The sequence below is a fragment of the Equus przewalskii genome, chromosome 25 (genome assembly GCF_037783145.1).
Source record: "Equus przewalskii isolate Varuska chromosome 25, EquPr2, whole genome shotgun sequence".
NCBI lineage: Eukaryota > Metazoa > Chordata > Mammalia > Perissodactyla > Equidae > Equus > Equus przewalskii.
Window position 1 is genome coordinate 35,896,199 of NC_091855.1, and position 23,712 is coordinate 35,919,910.

General features: G+C 39.4%; 1 protein-coding gene across 7 annotated transcripts in view; it reads left to right on the plus strand.

Annotated features, from left to right (window-relative positions):
* The window catches only part of UNC79 (unc-79 homolog, NALCN channel complex subunit), a 240,600-nt gene that overhangs the window by 197,810 nt on the left and 19,078 nt on the right, over positions 1-23,712 (plus strand). For all 7 annotated transcript variants that reach the window (XM_070594580.1, XM_070594578.1, XM_070594583.1 and 4 more), the window contains 3 exons: positions 8,333-8,437; positions 16,293-16,370; positions 21,678-21,767. In XM_070594580.1, the coding sequence (XP_070450681.1) occupies positions 8,333-8,437; positions 16,293-16,370; positions 21,678-21,767 (273 nt within the window). The remainder of the gene's footprint in view (positions 1-8,332; positions 8,438-16,292; positions 16,371-21,677; positions 21,768-23,712) is intronic.

Below are 23,712 nucleotides of genomic sequence, written 5' to 3' on the forward strand. Positions count from 1 at the left end.
TTAGAAGAGAAGAGGTGTTTTGAATGAAATGGGATAATGTTCTAAATGACCACTTAAAGTCATTTTCAAGTTCACCGTCCCATGATTAGTGGGGAAGCCATCACTGCATACCATTTTTATACCCAAAGTAGGAAAATATCAGCTTGTCATCTGTAAAAGCCCATGGAGAGCTCTTGAGTTCTATCACTTGTCTCCTCAGTTCTGGGCTCTTGGCCTCTGAGATTGTAATCTCATCTTTTGTCATCTTGCCTCAATAATGGTTTCTCTATTGCGTTGTCTTTAGTGTCCCCTGTCCTACTACTGAGGAAGTGGAAAAGTACTGCTTGCTCAATGCATGTGGCAGCCTTGTTGGAGCTGGTAGACAGGTCCAGTGGAAAGGCAGAAGGCAGGGCGAACTGGGAGCATTTCTGTCCTTAAGAACAATGTGCAAATGTTACTCTTCCAATTTCCAAATTTTCCAAGATCATTTTCAATGGGGTCTCTGTTTCTGTTGTTCTCTCTTGAACGTTCAGATACTCCGTTATTCGTGTTGTCCACTTCTATAAGCCCTTTATTTTCATCATAAAAGTCTAATTTTATATCAAGGCTTTCATTCTATTTAAAACACTCTTGTCTCCTTTCTTGCCATCTTGTGTCCATTCTGCCATGTTAAGTGTTCCATGATAATCTTCTCTTTAGTCTTTCTGATTATAAGCTGTTTATTACTCTGCCTGGAACAATATGTTTTCTAACTTCCAAAATAATCAGCACTTTTTTCTTCTTTCAAATCCTTCCTGAAAAATAACTTATTCCCTTTTTTCACTTAAAAAAATAGATGTGTAAGACACAGCACCAAATACTATGAAGAGATGTTCTATTTTTAGAAGTCATTTACTTTTAAATTTTCTTTATGTTTGATTTATTTAAATTATGCATTTTTATAGAGGAAAAACCATGATGAGTTTGTACTTTCTATGTTATACATTATAGGTATTAATTACAGGGGAACTTCCACTATTTTGAATTCAAGATAGTCTTGGTTTTGAATACTTATTATACATTATATCCCCTCATAATCTATCATAAATTTAGTGGCCTTCTACTTCCTCTGTCATCTACCCTTCCTCATTTCTTCAACTCGAAATGGCTATTACTTGTAGAAAGCTTCAATCTAGGGTTTTCCCACCTTCTTCATAGATAATGAGAAACTATAAGAAATAAGAAATAGCAGTATCTAATTGAGCCTTCTCCCTTATTTAATCAAAAGAAAAGGCATGGTAAGGTAAGGGCCCTGGAGACTTCTCTTTCTGGCAATCTGGCAGTCTAGATAACCTGAAAACTGTCCCGCTTATAACCCGAAAAGTGCTGGATGAAAAGTAATAAACATGATTTTAAATGTATAGCTAATTTTGTAAGAATGAAGGGGGCAAAAATGCAGAGGGAATTGAGAACCAGAGTGGTAAGCATATAAGCTGACTTTGTCACAGTATTGGGGTGGGGGAGTTGCTTGTCTCAGTAACTTGGTGGCTTGAGTTTTAAAGCCCACACAGAGAAAAGAGCTGGGGTCTTGGGACTATTTCAGGCTGGGAGTTGGAGCTAAGTCATCTCCAGCAGAAAGTCAGAACCTTTGAAAGGCTCTGACTTGGTAAAAGGGTGATTTGGAAAGAATATATTCTTATGTGGAGGCAACTGGGATCTGTTTGAGCTTGGGAGCTGAGAGAAAGATTTCTGTGTCCCTTGAGAAGTAGTAACATGAGCCTATCTTTGGACATGTTTAGAGTTTTAATTTATAACAGCTGCATGCTCTGTGAACCCCCTAACTGGAAAGTCAAGTAACATTGGTGCTGAGCAAATAATAGCATTGGAGTGTCTGGTAGAAGCAAGCTCAGAATCAATCCTCAAACCTCTCTGGAGGGATATGCCTTCAACCTAGGCCCAACATGATTTCCATAATTAAAATCCTGGTGAACATGAGCTCACAATCTAAAATTACAAAACGTGAAGAAATAATCCACCATGAGCTAGATTAGCAGAATCAACAAACATCAAGATTATTCCCCCTAAGAACAACCAATATTAAAACTGTGATCAAGACTATAAAAACTCATTTTAAGTGGTAAGCATATAAAAGATGAATTAAAAACATGAGAAGAGATCTAGTCACTTTAAAAAAAAACACATAAATTTGAACAAAGTAGAAATTGTAGAAATGAAATAATCACTGACATTAAAAACTCAATTAAGCAGCAAATTAGACATAGCCAAAGAGGGAATTAGCAAAATGGAAAATAGACCTGAAGAAATTATATAGCATGCAGCAAAGAGAGATAAAGAGATGAAGAATAGAAAGAGAAGATCTAGCATATCTAATAAGTGTCTCAGGGAAAATAGGGTTTTTATCAATTCTAGAATTGATAAAAATCGTTAATGCTCTGATTCAGGAAGCACAATGAGCCCTAAAAGTACTGCAAATAAACTGAAGTTTTGTCTGTTCATATCAATCTACATGAGTAGGTACAACTTGACACAACAGCCAAGAAAAATAAAGGATTTTAAGAGCAACCAAGAGAAAAGACACCCTACAGATAGACTGACAACAAACTTCTCAACAGCACCATGAAAGCCAGAAGATAATGGAAGAAATGTCTTTAAAATTAGGAGAAAAAATAACTGTCCACCTGGGATTCTCCACCAGCTAAGCTATCATTTAAGAGTGAAGGCTAAATAAATAAACTATTTGGCAAATAAAAAATTTCCTAATAGATTCTTAACTGAAAAAAATACTAAAAGATATATTGCAAAAAGAACAAGACTGAACCAGAAGGTAGGAGTGAAATGTTTGAAGGAATTATGCCCAAAGAAATTGGTAAAGTGTAGAACTCTAAGTGATCATTGACAGTGTAAAGCAGTAATAATAATGACTAATCAGATGGATATACAGACAAGATGACACTAAAATACTTGGTAACAATAACCTATAAGATGGAAGGGGTGTATGTAGTCGGTGATTGGAGTTAAAGCATTTATATATTGTTCACAAGAAGGGCAGAGATAAAGAGTTAACTTTAAACTCTGAAGAATACATGAAAATATTTTCAGTGTAAACAGTCCAAAGGCCAGAAAGGCAACATATAAGGTCTAAGCAGATACAAATAAAAACAGGAATAAAAAGTCAATCAAGACAAAGAGAATCATAGAACAAGCTGGAATAAGCACAAGTAAGATGATAGAAGTGAATTCCAAATATTCCAGTAATCACAATAAATATAAGTATATTAGACTCACTAGAGACTTTCAGATTTGATTTAAAAAATCCAGCTACGTGTTATTTATGAGGCACACCTAAAACACATCTAAAGATACTGAGAAAATCTGAAAGAAAAAGGGTGAAAAATATATCAGGCAAATGCTAGTTAAAAGAAAGCTGAATCCCATAAATGGAGTTTAGGTTGAAAAGTATTGTTATAAAGAAGGTCACCATATATTGATAAAAGGAACAATTGACTAGGAAAATGTGACAATTCTAAAACTATATGTAGCTGATAATATAGCCTCAATCTATATAAACAAAATTGAATAGGATTACAAAGAGAAACTGACAAATTCACAGTCATAGTGGGATATTTTAATGCATCTCTTTCAGTAACTGATAGATTGAGCAGATAAAAAATGAATAAGACTATCCTAGATTTGAACAATATAATGAGCAAATTGAAGCCAGTGGACATATAAAGAATCTTGAATCCACCAATTTGAGAATATATTTGAGAAAAACATATATGGAACATTTATAAACATAGAACAGATACTAGGCCACAAATAAAGTCTTAACACATGCTGGGAAATCAGTTTCAAAGAGACCAAGTTCTCTAATCACAATGCAGTTAAATTATAAATCAGTAACAAAACCATAACAGCATGCAGGTGTTCAAGGGTGGCCTAAAAAAGGGCTCTACGTCTAAGAGGATACCACTCAGATCTTAGACACATTAAATTTTATGTGAGCATTGAGGCAAGAGGAGAGATTTGGAGCCCCATGGGTAAGTCCTAGAGCAGCTGGGATGGGCGCCCCCTACATAAAGCTGCACCAGCTCACGGGGCTCTGCATATGCGGAGAACAGTGTACATACACACAGTGCTGGTACACACATGTGTACATGGCTATGCCTTGTTCCAGCTACTCCCCAGGAACGTTTGAGATTCTTCTCTTGACTACCCCCTGTTCTCAGATGTCTTAATTCTGACCTCTGCTAGATTCTGACCCTGACACAGTCACTTTATCCCCAGGAGCAAGGTGTGTGTAGAGTGTGTACCTGTGTGGCATGGAGGGTGTGTATGAGTGGCTGAGGGTGCATATGCACACATGCAGCCAGGGCTGTTGACTGCAGGGCTCTGAAAACTCATAGAGTTTTTCAGGTTTACAATCATATGTTAAGATATATGTGTGTTTGTATTGTGTGTGTGTTCTTTTTCTAAGTCATGCAAAGGTACTGTGTGGGTTAATGGTGTACTTGCCATATTTGAAAATTGAAATATGCTTTTAAATAATTCATAGATCAAACGAGCTATTAGAGAATTTAGAAAAATGTTTAGAACAAAACAATTACAAAAATACTGCATTCCAAAATTTGAGATATGTAGCCACAGAGATATTGAGAAGAAAATTTATAGTCTTAAATTCTTCTGTTGGAAAAGAAGAAAAGCTAAATGAACTAAACAAGATGACTTAGGTTAAAATAAGAATAGAGTAGGGCCAGCTCTGTGGCCTAGTGGTTAAGGTCAGTGCGCTCCACTTTGGCAGCCCAAGTTTGGTTCTCGGGCACAGACCTACACCACTCATCAGCGGCCATGCTGTGGTGGCAGCCCCCAAACAAAATAGAGGAAGATGGGCACAGATGTTAGCTCGAGGCCAATCTTCCTCAGCACACAAAAAAAGAATAACAGAGTAACCATACGAAAATTTAAAGGAAGGAAATAATAAAGATGAGAGCAGAAATTAATGAAATAGAAAACATAGATACAACAGATGATCAATACAAGCAAAAAGGGAGCTCTTTGATTAGACTAATAAAATTGCCAAAACTTCGGCAAGACTGATCAGGAGAAGCAGGGAAAAGGCAGAGATAAACAATACCAGCAATGAAAAAGGAAACATAATTATAGTATATTAGGATTTAAAAATGAACAACTTTATGCCAGTAAATTTGAAATCTTGGACAATAGGGACAATTTTCTAGAAAAATGTACAATCAGAAAAAAGATGACTAGACTTAAGTGATTAAAAAATGGAGTCAGTTAAAAAACATTCCAGTTTTGTTTTTTGTGTATGTGTGAGGAAGATTGGCCCTGAGCTAACATCTGCCACCAAGCCTCCTCTTTTTGCTTGAGGAAGATTCTTCCTGAGCTAATATCTGCGGCAATCTTCCTTAATTTTGTATGTGGGATGCCACCACAGCATGGCCTGATGAGCAGTGTGTAGGTCTGCACCCGGGCTCCAAACCTGCAAATCCCAGGCTGCTGAAGCAGAGCGCACAAACTTAACCATTATGCCACCGGGCAGGCCTCCTATTCCAGTTTGAAAGATAACTTCCATTAGACGTTTAAGGAACAGGTTGAACTCTACTTTATGCAAACTAATACAGGGAATAGAAAAAAAGGGAACACTTCCCAACATACTTTGTGAGGCCCACAGAATCTTGATATCAACAGACAAGGGTGATGGGGAAAAGGAAAATTATAGGCCAGTTATGCTTCAAAGATGCAAAAATTCTGAATGAATAATGGTAAATTAATGCATTAAAAATAAAGCCTCATGACCGAGTGAAGATTTTCTTGAAATATAAGAGTGGTTTAAATATTAGGACATCTATTTATGTCACCATGTTACCAGATTAAAGGAGAAAAAAAACTTTTATCGTTATCTCAGCAGATGGAAAAGAAGCATAGTGTATAATTCAACATCCATTTATGATAAATCTTGCCAAACTATGAATAGAAAGGAACTTCCTTAACTTGATAAAGGGTGTCCAGAAACCTCTAGGAAACATTACCTTAATGGTGAAATGCCAACAGTAATCCCTGTAAAATTATAAATACGACAAAAATGGCCATTATCCCTGCTTCTGTTCATTATGGTCCTGGAAGTCCTACTCAGTTCCGTAAGTTAGGAAGAAGAAATCAAAAGTACGAGGATTGGAAAGAAAAAGTAAAACTCTCACTTTTCATAGATGATGTGACTGCAGGTGAACTGAAGAGAATCTATCAATAGACACCTTTTTGTAACTTTTATAAAAGCAAGGATGCTGGATACAAATGAATAGCCAGAAATCATCTACCTTTAATATTTAGCTACAAATGATCATAAAATATATTTTAAAATGTCATTTATTGCGGCAAAAAGAAATAAATCTAAGAAAAATGTGTGAGAACTTTATGGAGATAACCAGAAAATTTTATTAAACAACATTAAATAAGTGGAGACAGATCTCATATCCATGGATGAGGACCCAGCATAATAAAGACAGCTAATTCTCACAAAACAACCTATAAATTTAGTATAATTCCAATAAAAACCCTAGAATTTCTCTCCTGATTGTGATGGACTAGAAAATTTGAACCTATCCTACCACTTAAGTTAAAAAAAGAAAATGAACAAAATGTTCTCTGAAAACTTCTGAAAAGCATCAAAATGCTAACCAGATAGAGAAGAATTACCAGCTAAGGTCTGAGAGAGCACAGAACTGCGTGGGAGAGCCTAGCACTGAAGGCCGTTTTTGCCCTGGGGGCGCTTGCCTATCTGGAAGATGTGACTGAAGGGCTGAGCTGCAATTCTGGAAGATCCAGGAGGCTAGGGAGACAAAAGTCAGGATCTGGGGCCTACCAAGAGCAGAGACTGTGTCTGATACTGCACCCCTCCTCCCCCACTTTTGGTTGGGACCACAGAGTAAAGATAAGCCAGAAGTAAATTTGCCCTTACGTGTCACAGCTCAGCATCAAGCCTTTGGTGGCTCAAGATAGGACGTTACAAGGCTCGTATGTTTAAGGTAACCGTGGATCACTAGTGCCTCCAGGTACCTGGCAAAAAAACAAACAGAAAGCTCTTTGGAGGGAGAAAACATTTCATGCCTCAAATTTTTTCTACAAATAATTTTTTAATTAAAATATCCAATGTGCTAAGATAACCAGACATACAAGGAGGCAAGATACCATGAGTGAGAATGAGTAGAAAGAAAAGACAGAGGGTACAGACCCACAGGGTCTCCAGTTACTTGATTATGATCAGGAAAGGATACACAGGGGGCTTCTAAGGTACTTGTGATGTGCTGTTGTTGGACCTGGGTGCTGATTACATGAGTGTTCAGTCTACACAAATCCATTTATCTGCACACTTATGTTTTATCTACTTTTCTGCTTCTGTGTTATAGTTGACAATAAAAAAGCCCTACAAAATTGAAAACAATCTAGCATTCCATTGACAGGGGGACAGATCAGTGAATTTTGGTATGTTCGTACAATAAAATATTATTAAGCTGTTTAGTTGAAAGAACTAGAGCTTCATGTATCCATAGGGACTAATTCCAAAAATACAATGTAGTGAAAAGTTCTAAGTTGCAGAAAAATATGCATGGTATGATACCATGATAGAAAGTTAAAAAACATGCAAAAATAGTATTATACATTATAAGGGAGGCATTTATGTAGTAAAAGTATAAAAACATGCAGAAAGTAATAAGCACCAGATTCAAAATAGTGGCTACTTGAGGGAGGGGAGAAAGGAAAGAGAGCACTATGTAGGGTAGCTTCAGCTGTTTCTGGATATTTGGTTTATTATAAAAAAGTATTAAATAAAGCAAAATGTTACAGTTTGACAAAGATAGGGGGTTGTACATAATATATTCCATCTCTCTATTTTTCTGTATGCTTAAAATAGCCCGTTTGAAAAGTAAGTTCCTTAGAGGATATGAGACCCTTTAAACAGTTGTGCATATTTCTCTCCAACTCATTTTCTATTGAAAAAAACACTTTTAGATTTGTTTAATTTCTGTGGTTCTTGACACCTATCATTCCCTGCGAATAAGAAGCAAATTCTGTGGTTTTGGTATTTAAGAGACAGACTATCTTTCTCTTATCCATTAGATTATGGGTTCTCAGTGCTTCAGTAAACTCGTTACACACACAAAATGCCTTTTTTATTTTTTCACTTTTAATTTTATTGCTTAAGGACAGTTCATTATGCATTTTTAAATACTGATTTTATTTCTGATCTTGGAATCTTTTGGAAGATCTTTGACATAGATCTATTCTAATTGAATTTTTAGCGATTGTTTACCTTCTTGTATCTTGTTTTATTTAGGAGCGGGATAAATTCTACTTGTCTCGCAGTGTTGTTCTAGAACTTCTGCAGGCCCTGAAGCTCAAATCTCCTTTGCCAGATACAAACCTCCTTCTGCTTGTCCAGGTAGGCTTGTGCCTCATTTGCAATACTTTTCATGAGATCCACTTAGGTCTGGAAAAATTAAGGAAGGTGTGGGCATGTGCAGACATCACATCTCTCTGCCCAGAGTTGAGAAATAATATATCTTGTATGAGCCATCATCTAACTAACACTAGGCACTTGGCACTTCCACTGGCTGAAAAAGACAAAAAAGAAGTATTTATTTTGTTCCTACTGTGGAACTAGTTCTGTGAAGGACAAAAAAAAGAGGATGAAACAATAATTTCTGTCCTTGAGAAATTTACAGTCCAGGAGGTCAGAGGGCGGCTCATTAACAGCAACCAGAGCTGAGACAGGACTAAGGAAGCCAAAACTGGGGGACCAGGCTGAGGTCTGATGGCAGAGTCGCATGAGAATGAGTGAGTCGCCAAGTCTCTGTGAATGAAGGGGAAGTGAAGAGGCGGGTGGGCCCGGCCAGATACAGTCAAATGGCAGGATGTACTGAGTCCAGCCGGGGTAGGAGGTGGGTGTGAAAGAGCCAGTACTCATGGAGCACTGGGGTCGGGGGGCGAGGTGGGGGCTTGCACTCATGCAAGGCAGACTCTGGAGAACTTGCAAAGATTGTCTTTTTGGTTGCAGGACTGCTTATAAGGGGCTGAAGCCCTCCATCCTGGTGTCTTTAGCTCATCATCTTAGACAGATGTACAGGTTTTGATCACACGAGACAGGCTATGACTAGTGCCCTGAGAGAGAGAGAGATGTCAACAAAGTCCTAGGGGGAAGTTGAGAGCAGGAGGCATCCCACCTCAGGTGCTGTCAAGTCAGGGAAGACTTCATGAAGGAAGTGGTATTCAAGCTGGGCCACAAAGGACTGGCGGGTGCAGGCAAAAGTCTTTGCATAGGGTTGTGGCCCGGCACCAGAGGCTGACTGGCTTCAAGCAATGAGGGGCAGCTTTGGCAGGAAGGTGGAGTAAATTTAGGGATAATGACATAAGGATGGGGTTGAGAAAAAGCAGCCTGGATCAGGTGTTAGCAGGGGATCAGGTAACCTGGGACTCTGTCTAGCACTTCAAGGGCTGAGGCTGGATTCAAAGACTTGGCCATGAGCTACAGCTGGATCAGGCATCATTCAGACTGCGTCTGTGCGGAGTGCCCAGAAACTGGGTCACAGCTCTTTCACCTCTCCCTGATGAGCATTAAGACCAGTCCCAGAGTCTAGACCTACAAGATTGGGGTTAGATGACTGAAGGAAAATGGGAGCTTGCTATCAAGGAACTAGACAGGTTTCCCTGAATCTTAGGTGCCTTGGGTGCCATTTGGAGAGATGAGACAGAAGGGAACATTAATTGAGCACCTATTATGTGCTGGGCAATATGCTGGGTGCTTTACATATGCCCCTCACTTAATCCTTACAGCCGGGTGAGTATCTGGTTGTATCGCAGATGAGGAGGCTGAGGCTCAGCAGGGTTCAGTGACTTGCCCAAGATCACACAGCTGGCCTAAGTAGTGTCAGCATCTGACCACAGGGTCTATTTGGTATGGAGCACAGCCAGTCAGGCTCTTTCCATCACTTGCCTGGATTACCAGAATATCTCTTAGCTTTTTGCTCTGTCTTCCTCTTTCTCCCCATTGATCCAGCCTTCTGGCCTGTGGCTGCCTAGAGGAATTTTGCTAAAAACTCTGCTTTTTATCAGATCATACCCTTCATCGAAAACCTACAGTGACCTTGTGGTACCTGATCTGCTGAAGTCTTCCTCTATCATTTGTCCATGTTTGACTTTTCAGCAGTATTTCCCACTATAGGTATTTCCTGACCTTCTGTCTTGGGCTAGGTTCTGGGGAGAGAGAAGTAAAAAGCTATGGGCCCGGTCCCGACAATGTGTTAACCACTGTGCTGAAAGTCTACAAGGGCTGTAAAGCACTAGGGAGGAGAGTGTGGCAGCTCAGCCCGGGAGACGGAGAAAGGCTCGCTAGGCCCTTATGAGCCCTGAGCTGGCCCAGGTGCTGGGGAAACAGAGGAGGAAGCCATGGCCCCTGCCTTCCGGGAGTTTACTGTCTGGTAGGTGAAGCTGACATGTGAACAGAAATTTCCAGCACGGTGTAATGGGTACAGTAGCAGAGGTGTATACTGAGTAAGGGAGTGGTATAGAAAAGGGACCATGTGGACCTTGAAGGATGATGCGCAGGAGTTTACCCGGGAGAAGAGGAGGAACACCACCAGTCATTTACCATTTAATATCCACTCCCTGGTCCCGTTTCTCCTCCACATGTACTACTGATCTTTAGGACCAAAATTGAGGTTTTTGTCAAAGGCTTGATATTTAATAAGAAGTTGGAACTTTCCATGAAGAATTGTCTTAGATTGTCCTCGAAGAGCTTTCCAGGGCACAGTGAAGCTCTCTGAGAACTGTGATTGCTGGAAAATGATAGCAATGGATATGGGGAATGAGGTACTCAGAATGAAATGGCTCCATTGTACTAAGAAGCTAGACAGCCCAAGAGGAAGACAGAAGCAAAATCATAGCCAGGAAATATCTGTGCTCCTAAGGAGAGGCAGACTGAATCTCTTCCAGTGGATTGCCATTGGCCAGCCTCTCCTACTCACACATCAGCAGCAACACCGCTTTTGAGTGCAAGCGACTTTGACACAAACTGACCATAAAGATTAATGGGATCCACGCTGGTTTGGAGGAGAGGACAGGTGAACTGAGCTTAGTGAGATGGTCCACAAGGGATTTAAGGCTAGCAGGTTGACAGTGTCTGGAAGTCACTTGTTTCTGATAGCGTCTTGGTTGGGGACCTGCCACCTCAAAACAGCCTGCGTTTCCAGGCCCTGAAGGTGCTTTCCTCGGGCATCAGAGAGTGTTCCTCTAATTTCCCTCAGTCTTGAGCAGAGCAGATCTGCATGACTGATCTTCTTGGGGTCTAGCACCCCACGCTGTGACTGCAGCAGGGGGCTGGTTTTCTATGAAGTACATTAGTCAACCATAATGAGCACTTGTCACAAGACAGCAAAAGAACACCGGCAGTTTAAATGGCCCAGTGCTTAAGGAAACCATGAAAACAGTGATTACTGCATCACAGCTAGGTAAATAAATAAAACAAATTAGCTTTAGGAAGAAAGAAAGCAAAAAGATAGATTCTTATGAATGTGTTTTTTGGATTCTCATATACCATTTCAGATGAATACCATTTTCATCTTTCTAAAACAAATACGCATTTGTCATTGAGCCATTAAGTTAAATTAAAAAATCAAGTTGTAGGGGCTGGCCTGGTGGTATCGTAGTTTACTTCACGTGCTACGCTTTGGTGGCTTGGGGTTTGCGGGTTTGGATCCTGGGCATGAACCTACACACCACTCATCAAGCTGTGCTGTGGCAGTGTCCCACATATAAAATAGAGGAAGATTGGCACAGGTGTTAGCTCAGGGTGAATCTTCCTCACACACAAAAAAATCAAGTTGTAAAATTATTTAGGTTGGAGAGGTATTTTGGAGACATTTTGAGGTCATGCCCATGAGGAACATCTTTGTGAATAATGTTTCCACCTTCTTCAACAGAAAATGTTAAATGTCATGCCATTTTGAAGTAGTAATTTATCTTTATTCTATAAATTCTTAGAATAAACAATTTCCTTACTGAGAAAAAGAAAAGTGAGGTATACTTTAAAAAACAGAAGTAGTGCGCTTATCTGCCCTGGAGTTCCCGGCTAAGTCAAGGAGAGAAGTCCTCCATGAGGCCACTCGCAGGATGAGGGAGAAGCATCTTTTGTCTCTCTTTATGAATAGTGCATCTTTCTATAAGGTTTCCCAGTTCCTTTTCCTCTTGCCCTTGACTGCCTGGGTCCTGTTCTCTGGAGGATAGCAGAGGTGATAGCCTGCTCTTGGGTAGCTTCTCTCAGGCCAGAGAGTCTAGACCTGGAGTCAGAGAAAAGCTTTCCCCTTTACTGGTGGGGCACACCACTTCCTGGCGCCTGGAGGACCAGGCTCACAGTGTGGACAGGTAGTGTGTCTGGGGCAGACAGTGACTTCCTTCACCTATATCGGTGATCATCATCTGAAGGCAGTGACGTTGGCTTTGTTTAACAGAAAATGCAACTTGGAAACAGAAAAGAAAGCAACAATTGGGAGGAAAAACTCCCCTGGTGATGCATCATGAATGACACTGGCCCTCTTAGTGAGAAGAGAGTCAGTGGCTCAAGCCTTGGATTTACCACTCATTCTTTCACCCGCAGGGAACCACCAGGGTGTTTCCTCTGCTGCCTCTCTAGTTAGTAACTTAGTAAATAGATGAGTTAGCAGAGAGGGAGCCATCTGTATTGTTCTGCTGGATAGACCGTACCTTTATTGTTTACCAAATACTCTGTCAATAAGATAGTCCCCTTAAAGAACAATGGAACACTTGCCCAAGGGATGTGGGGTCACCCAAGCTCTAAACTTTTCAAGGCAGTGACAGGTACCAATCTGTTTTTTAATTCTTAGAAATCCTTCCTGGAGGCCCGGCATCACAGGAAATCTTCCAGTCTGCTGTATTGTGGTTGTCCACACATGACTCCTATTATGTGTTTTTCCTTACATCTGAAGTCAGGTGGCCTTAAATGTTTAGGTGGATTTCTTTTTTTAAGAGAAAGCGGCATGGAGACAGGAAAGAATTTGCCAAATAGAAAAAATATGCCTTGCATTCTTCAGAATCTAAACTGTTGACCATCAGGTCGTAGTTCTTTGCATTGGAACAGATGCCCCGTCTCATTGTTTTAATTCATATCTGTTGACGTTGTTGATTTCACTTACAACGGTTTCTCTTCTGCTGGTCTGCTGTGGATATTTTATGTGTAATAAGTTATTATAAATGTTCTGGAGATGAATTACAGCACAGTTTTCATAATAGAGTGGTAACTCATTAAAGGCCACCATTAAGCCTATATAAGCTCAAATCAAAATGAATTTCCCCAGCTCCTATTATGTGTCAAGAGTAGACATTCTGCTGATTTGCCTGTAACACTCCCACTGTGTGGGACATACCTGCATATTCAAGCTGCAAAAAATCATGTGGGTGAAAGGTTTTCTTTTAAAGACAGGTTAGTTGTGGGCTGGAGGACAAAGAAATGGCAGAGGTTTGGCTGTTGATTTTAATTCACAGTTACTATTGATGTGGGGTTGTTAATATTAGTCGAGTTAGTAATAACCTGATCACTCTCTGGGATGAGAGGTGGAGATATGATTTTAAGCATCACTTTGATAATGAATTTAGTAATGACACATAATGGATATTGCATTTCTATTGTGTTTTGTATTTATGTGGGAGTGCATATTTCAGTGGCATATTTCTATCCGAAAGTAGAGAATTCTTCCTTTTACAGCAGTCACCCTTTCCCCCTATGATTTTAGTTATATCTTTGTATTTTGAACAATTCTATAAAATTAGAGTGGAGTTTTTCAGTTCATTGTTGGCAGCTATATAAAATGAAGGCAGAAAGGTTTATTAAGGTTTTAGTTGTACATATTATGTAAAAGTATACTGGATTAAAAGTCAGTGATAAAAAATAAACAGATGATTTTAGAGGCTTATGTACTTCTGTACCCTCTAATATACGAGACTGTCCCAGGCACCTCCATAGCTTTGAGAGTGACTTTTGATTAATTCTGGCTGCTACGGTCATCTCTTCGTTCTCACAAATCAGACATTTGCCTTTGGCCTCATGTCTTGACACTACGTGGCTGACAACCTGCTTACATTGTGCTCCTCATTCCACTTTGCTGAGTATGGGAGGTGAGAACGGCCTCTGCTGAGGGGAGATACACACTTTTGAAGTTTTGTGTCTTCACAAATCTTGTCTTGCCCTCAAGGGCACAGTCAGGCCATGCAAGCATATTTCAGGGGCCCGAGGGTTTTACCCCATCCTTGCACAGGCAGCTCTGACTTCCGCAGAGCACCCCTGTTCTCTGTGCTCCCTTCCTCCCACTTGGATGCAGTTCTGTCTTCCCTTCTGGCCTCTCTTAGCTGTGCTCAGTTCTCTTGTAGAGAAATTAATTAAAATGTTGGTGTCCTGACAGAGGTTTTGGAACTTAGTTATAAGTAGTTTGTCTTAGACTGCAGACTCAGCATTTGAAAATACATTTTATGGGAAAACATGCAATATCTGCCAGAAGGTTGAGAGTGTTCCTTCTTTTCCAAAAAATAATCAAATTTGATATTTTCAAAATATATCAAATATTTTACTTTTTTGCTTAGAGCTTTTGGTCAGAGTTATAAGCGTTACTTTTTTTTTTAATCCTTTTTTATTTACTTTTCCTTATTTTAGAAATAAGTCTAAGGAGAGCAGACACAAGCATTCCTGAATAACACAATGAAAAATTTTAGGTATTGCCTGGATGTTACTAGCTGGTGCTTTCAGAGTTGTTAGCGAAATAGATTCTTGAGCCTTCTGTTACTGTATTTGAGGCAAATAGAAATGAGAGGATGTGAGTGTGGAGATATGTGTCCACTCCTGCCACGTGGTTGTCAGAGACAGCTCTGCTTGCTCTCCTCTCCCCCGCGGCTCAGTTAGCTGTACCGAAATACCTTTCACGAGGATACCGCGCTTGAAGACCTGCTCATGGCCCTGAACAGGAAGTCTAAGGGCTTCTGGCCGTCAGAAGGTCTTCGGCTTAGACCTCTGCCTTGTTAACCCAAACCTGCTGCCTATTAATAATGCTTAGATTCTGACCCCTGGGTAGCCTGACATTATGCTGGTTCTGTTCCTCATCAGGCCTCCTTGAGATTTTCTCAACTACCCCAACCCATATCGCTTCTCCCCAGTTCGACGGGGACAATGCCTGCCTGGCTGACCTACCTAACTTTTCTGTGCTCTTCCTGTGGGAGTGAAATGAACCGGAAGGAAGAGCAGTCAGTGTGGAAGCTTCTTTCAGAGCCTCTGAACTTGCACAGCAGCAGCTTTGGATCCCAAAGTTGTTGGGGCCACTGGCCAGAAGCCCGGAAAGGGAAATCAACCGAGAACTAATTGCTCATAGCAAACTCTACAGACATCGTGCTTATCTTTTTTTCCTAAAACCATCAATAAATACTTGGGTGTTGCATTAAGCTGGAAACACCTGTAAAAATCTGTAATGAAGCAAATTAAATTGTAATCTGGCAAATCCAACCTCATCATGGTCTCAAGTGACAATTGATTAATCATTTCATTTCACAAACTCTTGCTGAGCCCCTCCGAGGTGTCAGACACGAAGCTGGTGCTGTGGGTGAGATGCATCGAGTCTGCTCTTGGAAACCTCATAGCAGGTCGAGACAGAGACTCGTAGGTCATTACAGTCTAGCGTGACGGCTGTTACAGTGGAAGTGTGGTAAAAGTCCTAGGGGACGACAGACCAGGAGTGGGGGTCAGTATCGACACAGAGGATGTGTGTGAATGAAGCGGGAGGAGGAAGACCAGATGCCGAGGGGCCTTGGAGGGGAAGAAGCAGCTAGAATACTCACCCTGAGGTTGCTTGTTTTTCTCTTTTCCTTCTAAATCTATGACGTAATGATAGAAATCTGGAAAATCTATGAAAATTCAGTAACTGTCAAGAAGGGCTAAAGAATAAATAGGATAACTTCAGAATAAATCTGACAATTCTGACATCTTTCCTTTCTTGCTTGATTGAATGTACTATTTCAGTGCCACTCAGCTGTCTGGGAAAGTGAGAATCTGGGTGGTCATCTCAGCAGTGTGATTCTCAATTCCTGATAGGCAGGAGCTGCCATGATTGGCAAGCCCCGTACATCCAGGGCAGATTGTCACGAAAGTAAACACTAATGAATTGAAGCCAAGTTAGTAAAATTAGGAATTACTTATTACTGTCCAAGTGCTCTTAAAAATAATTCTCCTTTCAATTTCTTATTAGTTTATTTGTGCAGATGCTGGAACCAAACTCGCTGAGTCAACGATCCTGAGCAAGCAGATGATCGCTTCTCTACCTGGAGTAAGTCCTGAATCAACTGCCTGCATTTTATATTTCTTCTCATTTCCGCATTTAGCAAAGAGGTATTTTTGGCGTGTGTCCTGGTTCACTTTTAATAGAACAGACGCCGTAAAATCGAAAACAGATTTAACATCATTTAAAAGAGCACTAGTGAAAATTCAAATTCATCTCTGCCCCTGGAAACTTTTAATTCCAGGAAACATGAGTAAAATTGAAGCAGCCAGTTAAGGAGAGGAAAGAAATGACCAGACATACAGCACAGATTGGATTAAAGTGCAATTTTTCCAGAATCAATTTTCTTATACTGGCTCCCTTTAACCAATTTAACTACAGCCAGAAAGAAATAAGCCTTGTAATACCTTGTTTTCCTTTATAATATTTCCTCTGAAAATTTTTTATATTTCCATTATTATCAACTAGTGGACTATTGGTGAAATATGTTAAGATTCTTGTAGACAGGGTTGATGATGAGAAACCACAATAACTTATTGATAGCAAGGTTATTGCAACAAACTCAGAAACTTCAGCGATATTGTTAATTGAAACACGTTATTTCAATTTTCAGTAGAAAAATATTTTTAAAAAGACAAAGAAACGCTTATAATCCCCTGTCCCAAAATAAGAAATCTATTGTATTAGAAAACTTTTTCATGTTTGGATCTTTTCGGTATCCTAATTAGCTTAGTCCCATATTATTGGAAATTTATATACTATCCAGTTTCTTTGCTAGTATAGAATAGCATATAGTATTGTATATATATATTCTTAGAAAGATCATCTTCATGTTTATTTTGATATCCTTGGGATAAATTCCTTAGTCAAAGGATAGGAATGTCTTAATAATATATATTCCTAATGTTGCTTTCTAAGAAGATTTCATTAATGTGTTTATAAGTATACCACTTTTCCCCACAACACCAAACATTATTTTAATTTTTTTTTTTACATGGAGAAATATTATGAGAGAGAAAAGATAAAATCATTCAACCCAGAGATAATTTTACTGCTACCATATTAATGTATTTTGTTTCTCCTTTTTCTGTGTGTATTTGTTTAAACATAGTTGAAACCATAATAATAGATGCAGCTTTGGCTTCATAAGTCATAGCATTTGCCCCAAAGTGACATAACCTTGTGTGAATACACCATGGAATAGTGGTTAGAATGTGGGTTTTAGACTCATACCTGAGTTTGAGGCCTGACATTTTCTAGCTGTGTGATGAGGAAAGTTATTTAACCCATGATCTTTGGTTTGTGTCATCTGTAGGTGGGATGTGACAGGGGCTAATGTCTAGGTTGAGGGTTGAAAGAAATAAGGCACATACAGCATGTTAGCGTGGTGCCAGATAGATAGTGAGTGCTGAGTAAAAATCATACTAACTAGTAAACTATTAACTAGTAGCTATTTACTAGTTAAACTATTAAAAATATTAACTAGTAAAAATCACACTAACGGAGAGGAGGAGGGACAGGACACATGTTTCAGGGCACAAACTTACAATGAGGAGTAAATAAGCCCTAGACATGAAATGCATAGTACAATGACTATAGACAACAATATTGCATCATAATCATCAAACTTGATGAGAGACTGGAACTTAATTATTTCAATTACTAAAAAGAAAGGATAATTATGTAACATGATAGAGGTGCTAATTATGGCTACAGTGGCAATCATGTTACAATATGTAAATGTATCAAGTTAACATGCTGTACGCCTTAAATTTACACAATGTTGTATGTCAAATATATGTCAATAAAATAATAAAATAAAATGCACCTAACAGGTCAAAGAAATAATATTAACAGATGTTACTCGGATATTTTGGTTGTTTACAATATTCTGCAATTGTAACTAATATGTGATAAACATCTTCATGCTTAAATCTTTGTTCTTATTTTCGACTATTTCTTTATAATAGATTTCTGGGAGTAAAATTACTAGACTATAGTTTTTTAAGGGTTCTTGATAATAGTTAAGGTCATGCAAGACGCTATGACATGAAATCACAATTCTCAGCAACTTAGCACAAAAAAGTTATTATTGTGAAGTTGAAATGGGTATCCTGATTAGTAGAGGGAGGGGGCTTCCCCATGAATGCTTAGGGACGAGGTTTCTTCTGTCGTATCCAGTCCTCTGCAATCAGCTGGTGGGTGGGGAAAGAGAAGGAAATATGGTACAGGGAAGGTTTCCATGGGTCAAGTCTAAAAGTGGTGCATATTTCTTCTACCCGAGTTCCATTGGCTAGAACTCAGTCACATGGCCACACCTAACTGCCAAAGAGGATGGGAAGTATGGTCCAGTTGTGTGGCAAAGAAGAAGAGAAATGAATCTGTGAGTAGCTAGCTAGTCTCTGCCGTACACTTAAGGTTTCCTTATTATTTAATTCTTTAAAACTCAATATTTGCTACCTATGTGATAGCTAAAAAATAATATTCCTAATATATAAAGTTTTATTGAAATCAACAAGTAAAAGGCAAACATTCCAATAACAAGGAAAACCCCACAATCATTTGTAGGATCTACATGTAGAACCCTTTCCCATGACCGATAAGCCATTCAGAATAAACCTTTTACCCTCACTGGCAATCAGTAAACTGTAAATTAATGCAAAATATAAAAATAATAAAACAGGGGCTGGTCCAGCGGCGCAGCGGTTAAGTGTGCACATTCTGCTTCAGCGGCCCGGGGTTCACCGGTTCAGATCATGGGTGTGGACATGGCACCGCTTGGCGAGCCATGCTGTGGCAGGCGTCCCATGTATAAAGTAGAGGAAGATGGGTATGGATGTTAGCTCAGGGCCAGTCTTCCTCAGCAAAAAGTGGAGTATTGGCAGCAGATGTTAGCTCAGGGCTGATCTTCCTCAAATAAATAAATAAATAAAATAAAAAATATAATAATTAAAATCAGCTATCAAGTCAGCAGGTTTTTCTTAATGATTAAACTTATTGATGATGAAGTGAAGCAGGCATTCTTATAAGCTACTAGTGGTAGTGAAAAATGGTACAGCCTTGCTGAGGAGCAGTTTGACAATCAACTTCTAGGAGTATGTTTGAGAAAATAATTAAACATGCACGTAAAGAATTACATGCAAATGTACTTATTAAAGCAGCATTTAAAAAAGTAAAAATATGGGAACAAAATTAACGTCCAACGTTAGGGTATTGTTTAAATAAAATAACAAATATCTATAAGACAAACTACCAAATCTACCATGTTTGGTAGATGTGGCTGCCAAATCAAGTTTTCAAAGTATATTTAATTAATTGACAAATGCTCATGATGGATTTAATTAAAAAACAGGTTAGAAAAAATTATCTCAATCTTATAAAAAGTTATATGTATGCGTACATGTTATATACATTCAAAAAAATTTGGAAGGAAATGTTACCAGTGGCTGTCTCACAGGTGCAAGACAGGAATTAGGATTATGGTGATTTTTCTCTTCTTTTTATTAATTTGTAGTTTCCAAGTTTTCTACATTGAATGTTTGTTACTTTTAAGATCTAAGAAATGTAACTTTAAAATCAGATATAAGTTTTGAGGAAGAATTGGATATGATTTGCTTCGTTTCGTGTTTTTGGGGTTGGAGTATGTTTTCAACTCCTTTATCACTAGTTTTCCTACTGAAATAAATGTAGGCCTTCTGAAACAAGTGGAACTTGACTCTTAATGTTTTTTGTTTTTTTTAAAGAATACACCTAAGGTTATACTTATGTTTTGCAAAATGAAAAAAAAGGGATTGGAAATTACGTGCTTTTTTTATAGTGTAGATGGCTCACTAAGATTATCCTGCCTGTAAAGTGTATCTTAAGGCTTTTATTAGATGTAGTTGCTGTCTCTAGAGCAGAAGTAACTGGGTAATAGCAAATTCTTTGCTCTCACTTTTTGAAATTCAAACTTAAAAGACAAATATTGAATAATGCTCCTAGTAATTATTTTCTGTGACATTTGCCTGGTTGAAATGGTATAAAATATTGCCTATGAAAGAAACAAATCCCTTTCAAGAAATTTAAGAACTGAGTATATGCTCCTATTTGCATGACATGTGAAAGGTCAGAGAAAATGGAATAAATCGGGGGGAAATCCTTTCTTGCACTGAAGGATTAATATTCCAAAAGCAGGAACACAATAACCTTTTATAATTCCTTCACTTGATTTAAATTAAAAGAAGAAAACCTTAGAACGTATGAAATGCTTGGAAAACACTCTGACAGAACTGCCAATGACCTTATTTTACTGTTTGTTATCCTGTCAGAGGAACTGACAGGCGTAACATTCTAGAAGAGATAGAAGGTGATATAGTTCAGTGCTGTGCAGATTTACATGAATATGGGAAAATGAGAGCCACTGGGTGAGCTTGTTAAGTATATAATGTTCCAGATTTTCCTAAAGAAAGCTAAGAAAGGCCTGAGCATAGTATTCAGATGGCTTCAAAGACGGCTTGCTTTTTGATCCACATTATACGCAGCCTGATGTGTGGGTTCTCTCATACAGCTTTGATGTTGCAGCCTGTTTGTTCACTTTCCTTTTCTTTGCTTATAATACTAAATTCACTGCATTGCCCTCAGAGAACAGGTTTTTGCCATTTAATAACCTGAAACACAAGTTTGCTTTCTTTTCCTTTAAAACTTCCCAAACACACTGCCGGTGTGTGGGGAAGATTGCCATTTCGTTTCTTTATTTATCCCTAGCAAGAGTGCAACAATAATGCATTTATCTATTTAATAGTGCACCTACTATGTGTAAGAAATTAAGTTGTAAGTGACTTGACCGAATATAGGAATTTTGACTCTTTCAGCAACCATGATATTTGTTCATATACTTTTTATTTTTGGATAGAGGAAGATTCAAGATGCTGGTGGTAGAATTTGCTGGCACACATTTTATGTGTATCTAAGACTTCCTAGAGTGATAAGGTGTTACTGGAGTTTTAGGGTGATTCATGTCTTAAAGACTCTGATACTAATGGCTTTACATAGGTTAAATCTTTATATACAAACTGGTTTAAAAACAAGCAAACAAAAATCAGTTAAATCACCCAATGGAGAAAAGCAGGTAAACCCTGTCTCCTATGGGCTGTCCCTGTTTCTTTGCTCTCACCACAAACCTTTTGTCAAATTTTGTCCAAACTGTGGGCAGACAATCACAGACCATGCTGAGAGTATGGAGTGAGTCAGAAATCCAGAAAATGAACCAACTCATTAGCGAGCAGCGTGAAATCAGAGCGAGACAATCAGTGCAGTCAGGGCAGAAATGGAGGCCGTGACTCACGGAGCGCACCCAGCGGTGTCCCTGTGTTTCAGTGTGGGACGGCAGCGATGGAGTGTGTGCGGCAGTACATCAACGAGGTGCTGGATTTCATGGCGGACATGCACACGCTGACCAAACTGAAGGTGAGAGGCCTTCCATCCACTCGGCTCTGCTCGGCTCTTAGGTTAACAAACACAGGAATGTTGGCAGAGAATTAAGCGACCATGTGAGAGTTTACTGTTGCCTGAGGAGGCGCCTGTGGCCCTGGGGAATGAGCCCATGTCTTGGGACTCTGAAGAGCTGGGTGTCCTCTCTGCAAGAGGGACAGGGTATTGACATGGCATCAGCTATGTGCATAGCTTTGCTTTTGCCACTCAGTTCTCACAGTGCCCCTGCTAGGGCGTTATCCCCATTTTGCAAATGTAGAAACCGAGGCTGGGCTGGTGCAGCGATTTGCTCAGTCACACTCCTACTAAATGACGGAGTCAGGGTAGCCCTAAGACTAGTGAGCCCCGAGCCATTCCCGTTCCACTATGCCACTTGGCGTCATTCATCTGCCTCGAGCCTCAGTTTACTCATTTGCAAAACAAGTCTTATAAACCTGCCTTTGCTGACGGGGACAAAGTTTGAGTGAGGTAACGTTTTTGAAGAGACTTTTGTAAACTTTAGTTTGTATGAAATGTGTAAACACACAATGCCAACATAAGCCATTTATGATTTTCACCTGCATCAAAGCTATCAAAATCCCAGTGAAGTTTTGAGCTTATGGGTTGTTTTCCAGGGTGGGGTGAATTGCTGATGCGGGTTGCCTTCCCTGCTGTTAGCCGACCAGGGAGCTAAACGACTGATAGTCTGAGAGATCTGAGGAAGGCCCTGGACAGAGGGCGGAAGAGAATCCAAACGTGGCCCAACAGCCAGCCACATTGCAATCCGACACTAAAAATGACTGCTTTTTGATAAACAGGACCTAGTCATCCCACAAGCTCATCAGCTAAAGTACGGTCCCTCATCACCCAACTCAGTGTCCAGACTCTGCTCAGATGACCCCAGTGTTTCTTGGGATGGGGATAGATTGGTGAATGCCAGGTGTAAAGTAGAACCCAAATTTAAACTGATGATTTCTCACAACGTCTAAATCCCGTTGTTTTTCAGTAAGCTCTCCTGGTGTTTGATTATGCATTGGTTACTGATCGCTGAATCTGGCTGCCCACACTTAAACGCTTTTGACGTATAAAGAAGAGGAAACATTATTACCTACACATTTTTAGCCTGTTTTATAGCCACTCTCAAAATACAGAGAAAAATAGTAAGAAGGACTCAGGAGGATCAAAAGGTTGGGGACTACAGATGTAATCCAACCCTCTGATTTTACCTATTAGGAAACAGATCAGAAAGGTCAAGTGTCAAGTGACTTCTGTAAGACCAAAGGACTGATTAGGACAGAACTGCGTCTAGAACCTAGGTCTCAACGTCCAGTTCAGCACTCTTTCTGCTAAGCCACACTGAGCAAAGAAATTCTTCTAAATTAATTCAACACATATGTGTGGAGCACCTATAATGTGCTTGGCACTGTTCTAGGCTTTTAGGGATGCAGTGATGAGCAAAAACAGACTCAGTAACTGCCCTCATTTAGTTTATAGTCTGGCATTGGAGGCCAATTTTAATGAAAATTTCATACAGACTAAAGTAAAATTGTGACTTTCCTAATTGCTATGAAGAAGGGCTTCTAATAAGATGATATGACCTAGCCAGGGAGGTCAGAAAAGGCTTCCTGGAGGAAGTGATACTTAGCTAAAATCTGAATAATGAATAGCAGTTAATTGGGTGAAGAGAGGCAGGAACAATTTCAGGCAGAGAGAACAGCATGAGCCAAGACCAGTCATGGGAGAGAACAGCGTAGCTGGGACCATAAGGTTGAAGGATAAGGTGCAGAGGTCTGCAGTAGCTAGATCATTCCAGGCTTTTTAGGCCATACTAAGGAGTTTTTTTTTCCTTTATCCTAAGAACAATGGGAAGCTGTTGAAGGAGTTTAAATGGGTTCTATACAAACCCATGTACAAATGGGTTTGTAATATACAAACATATGTA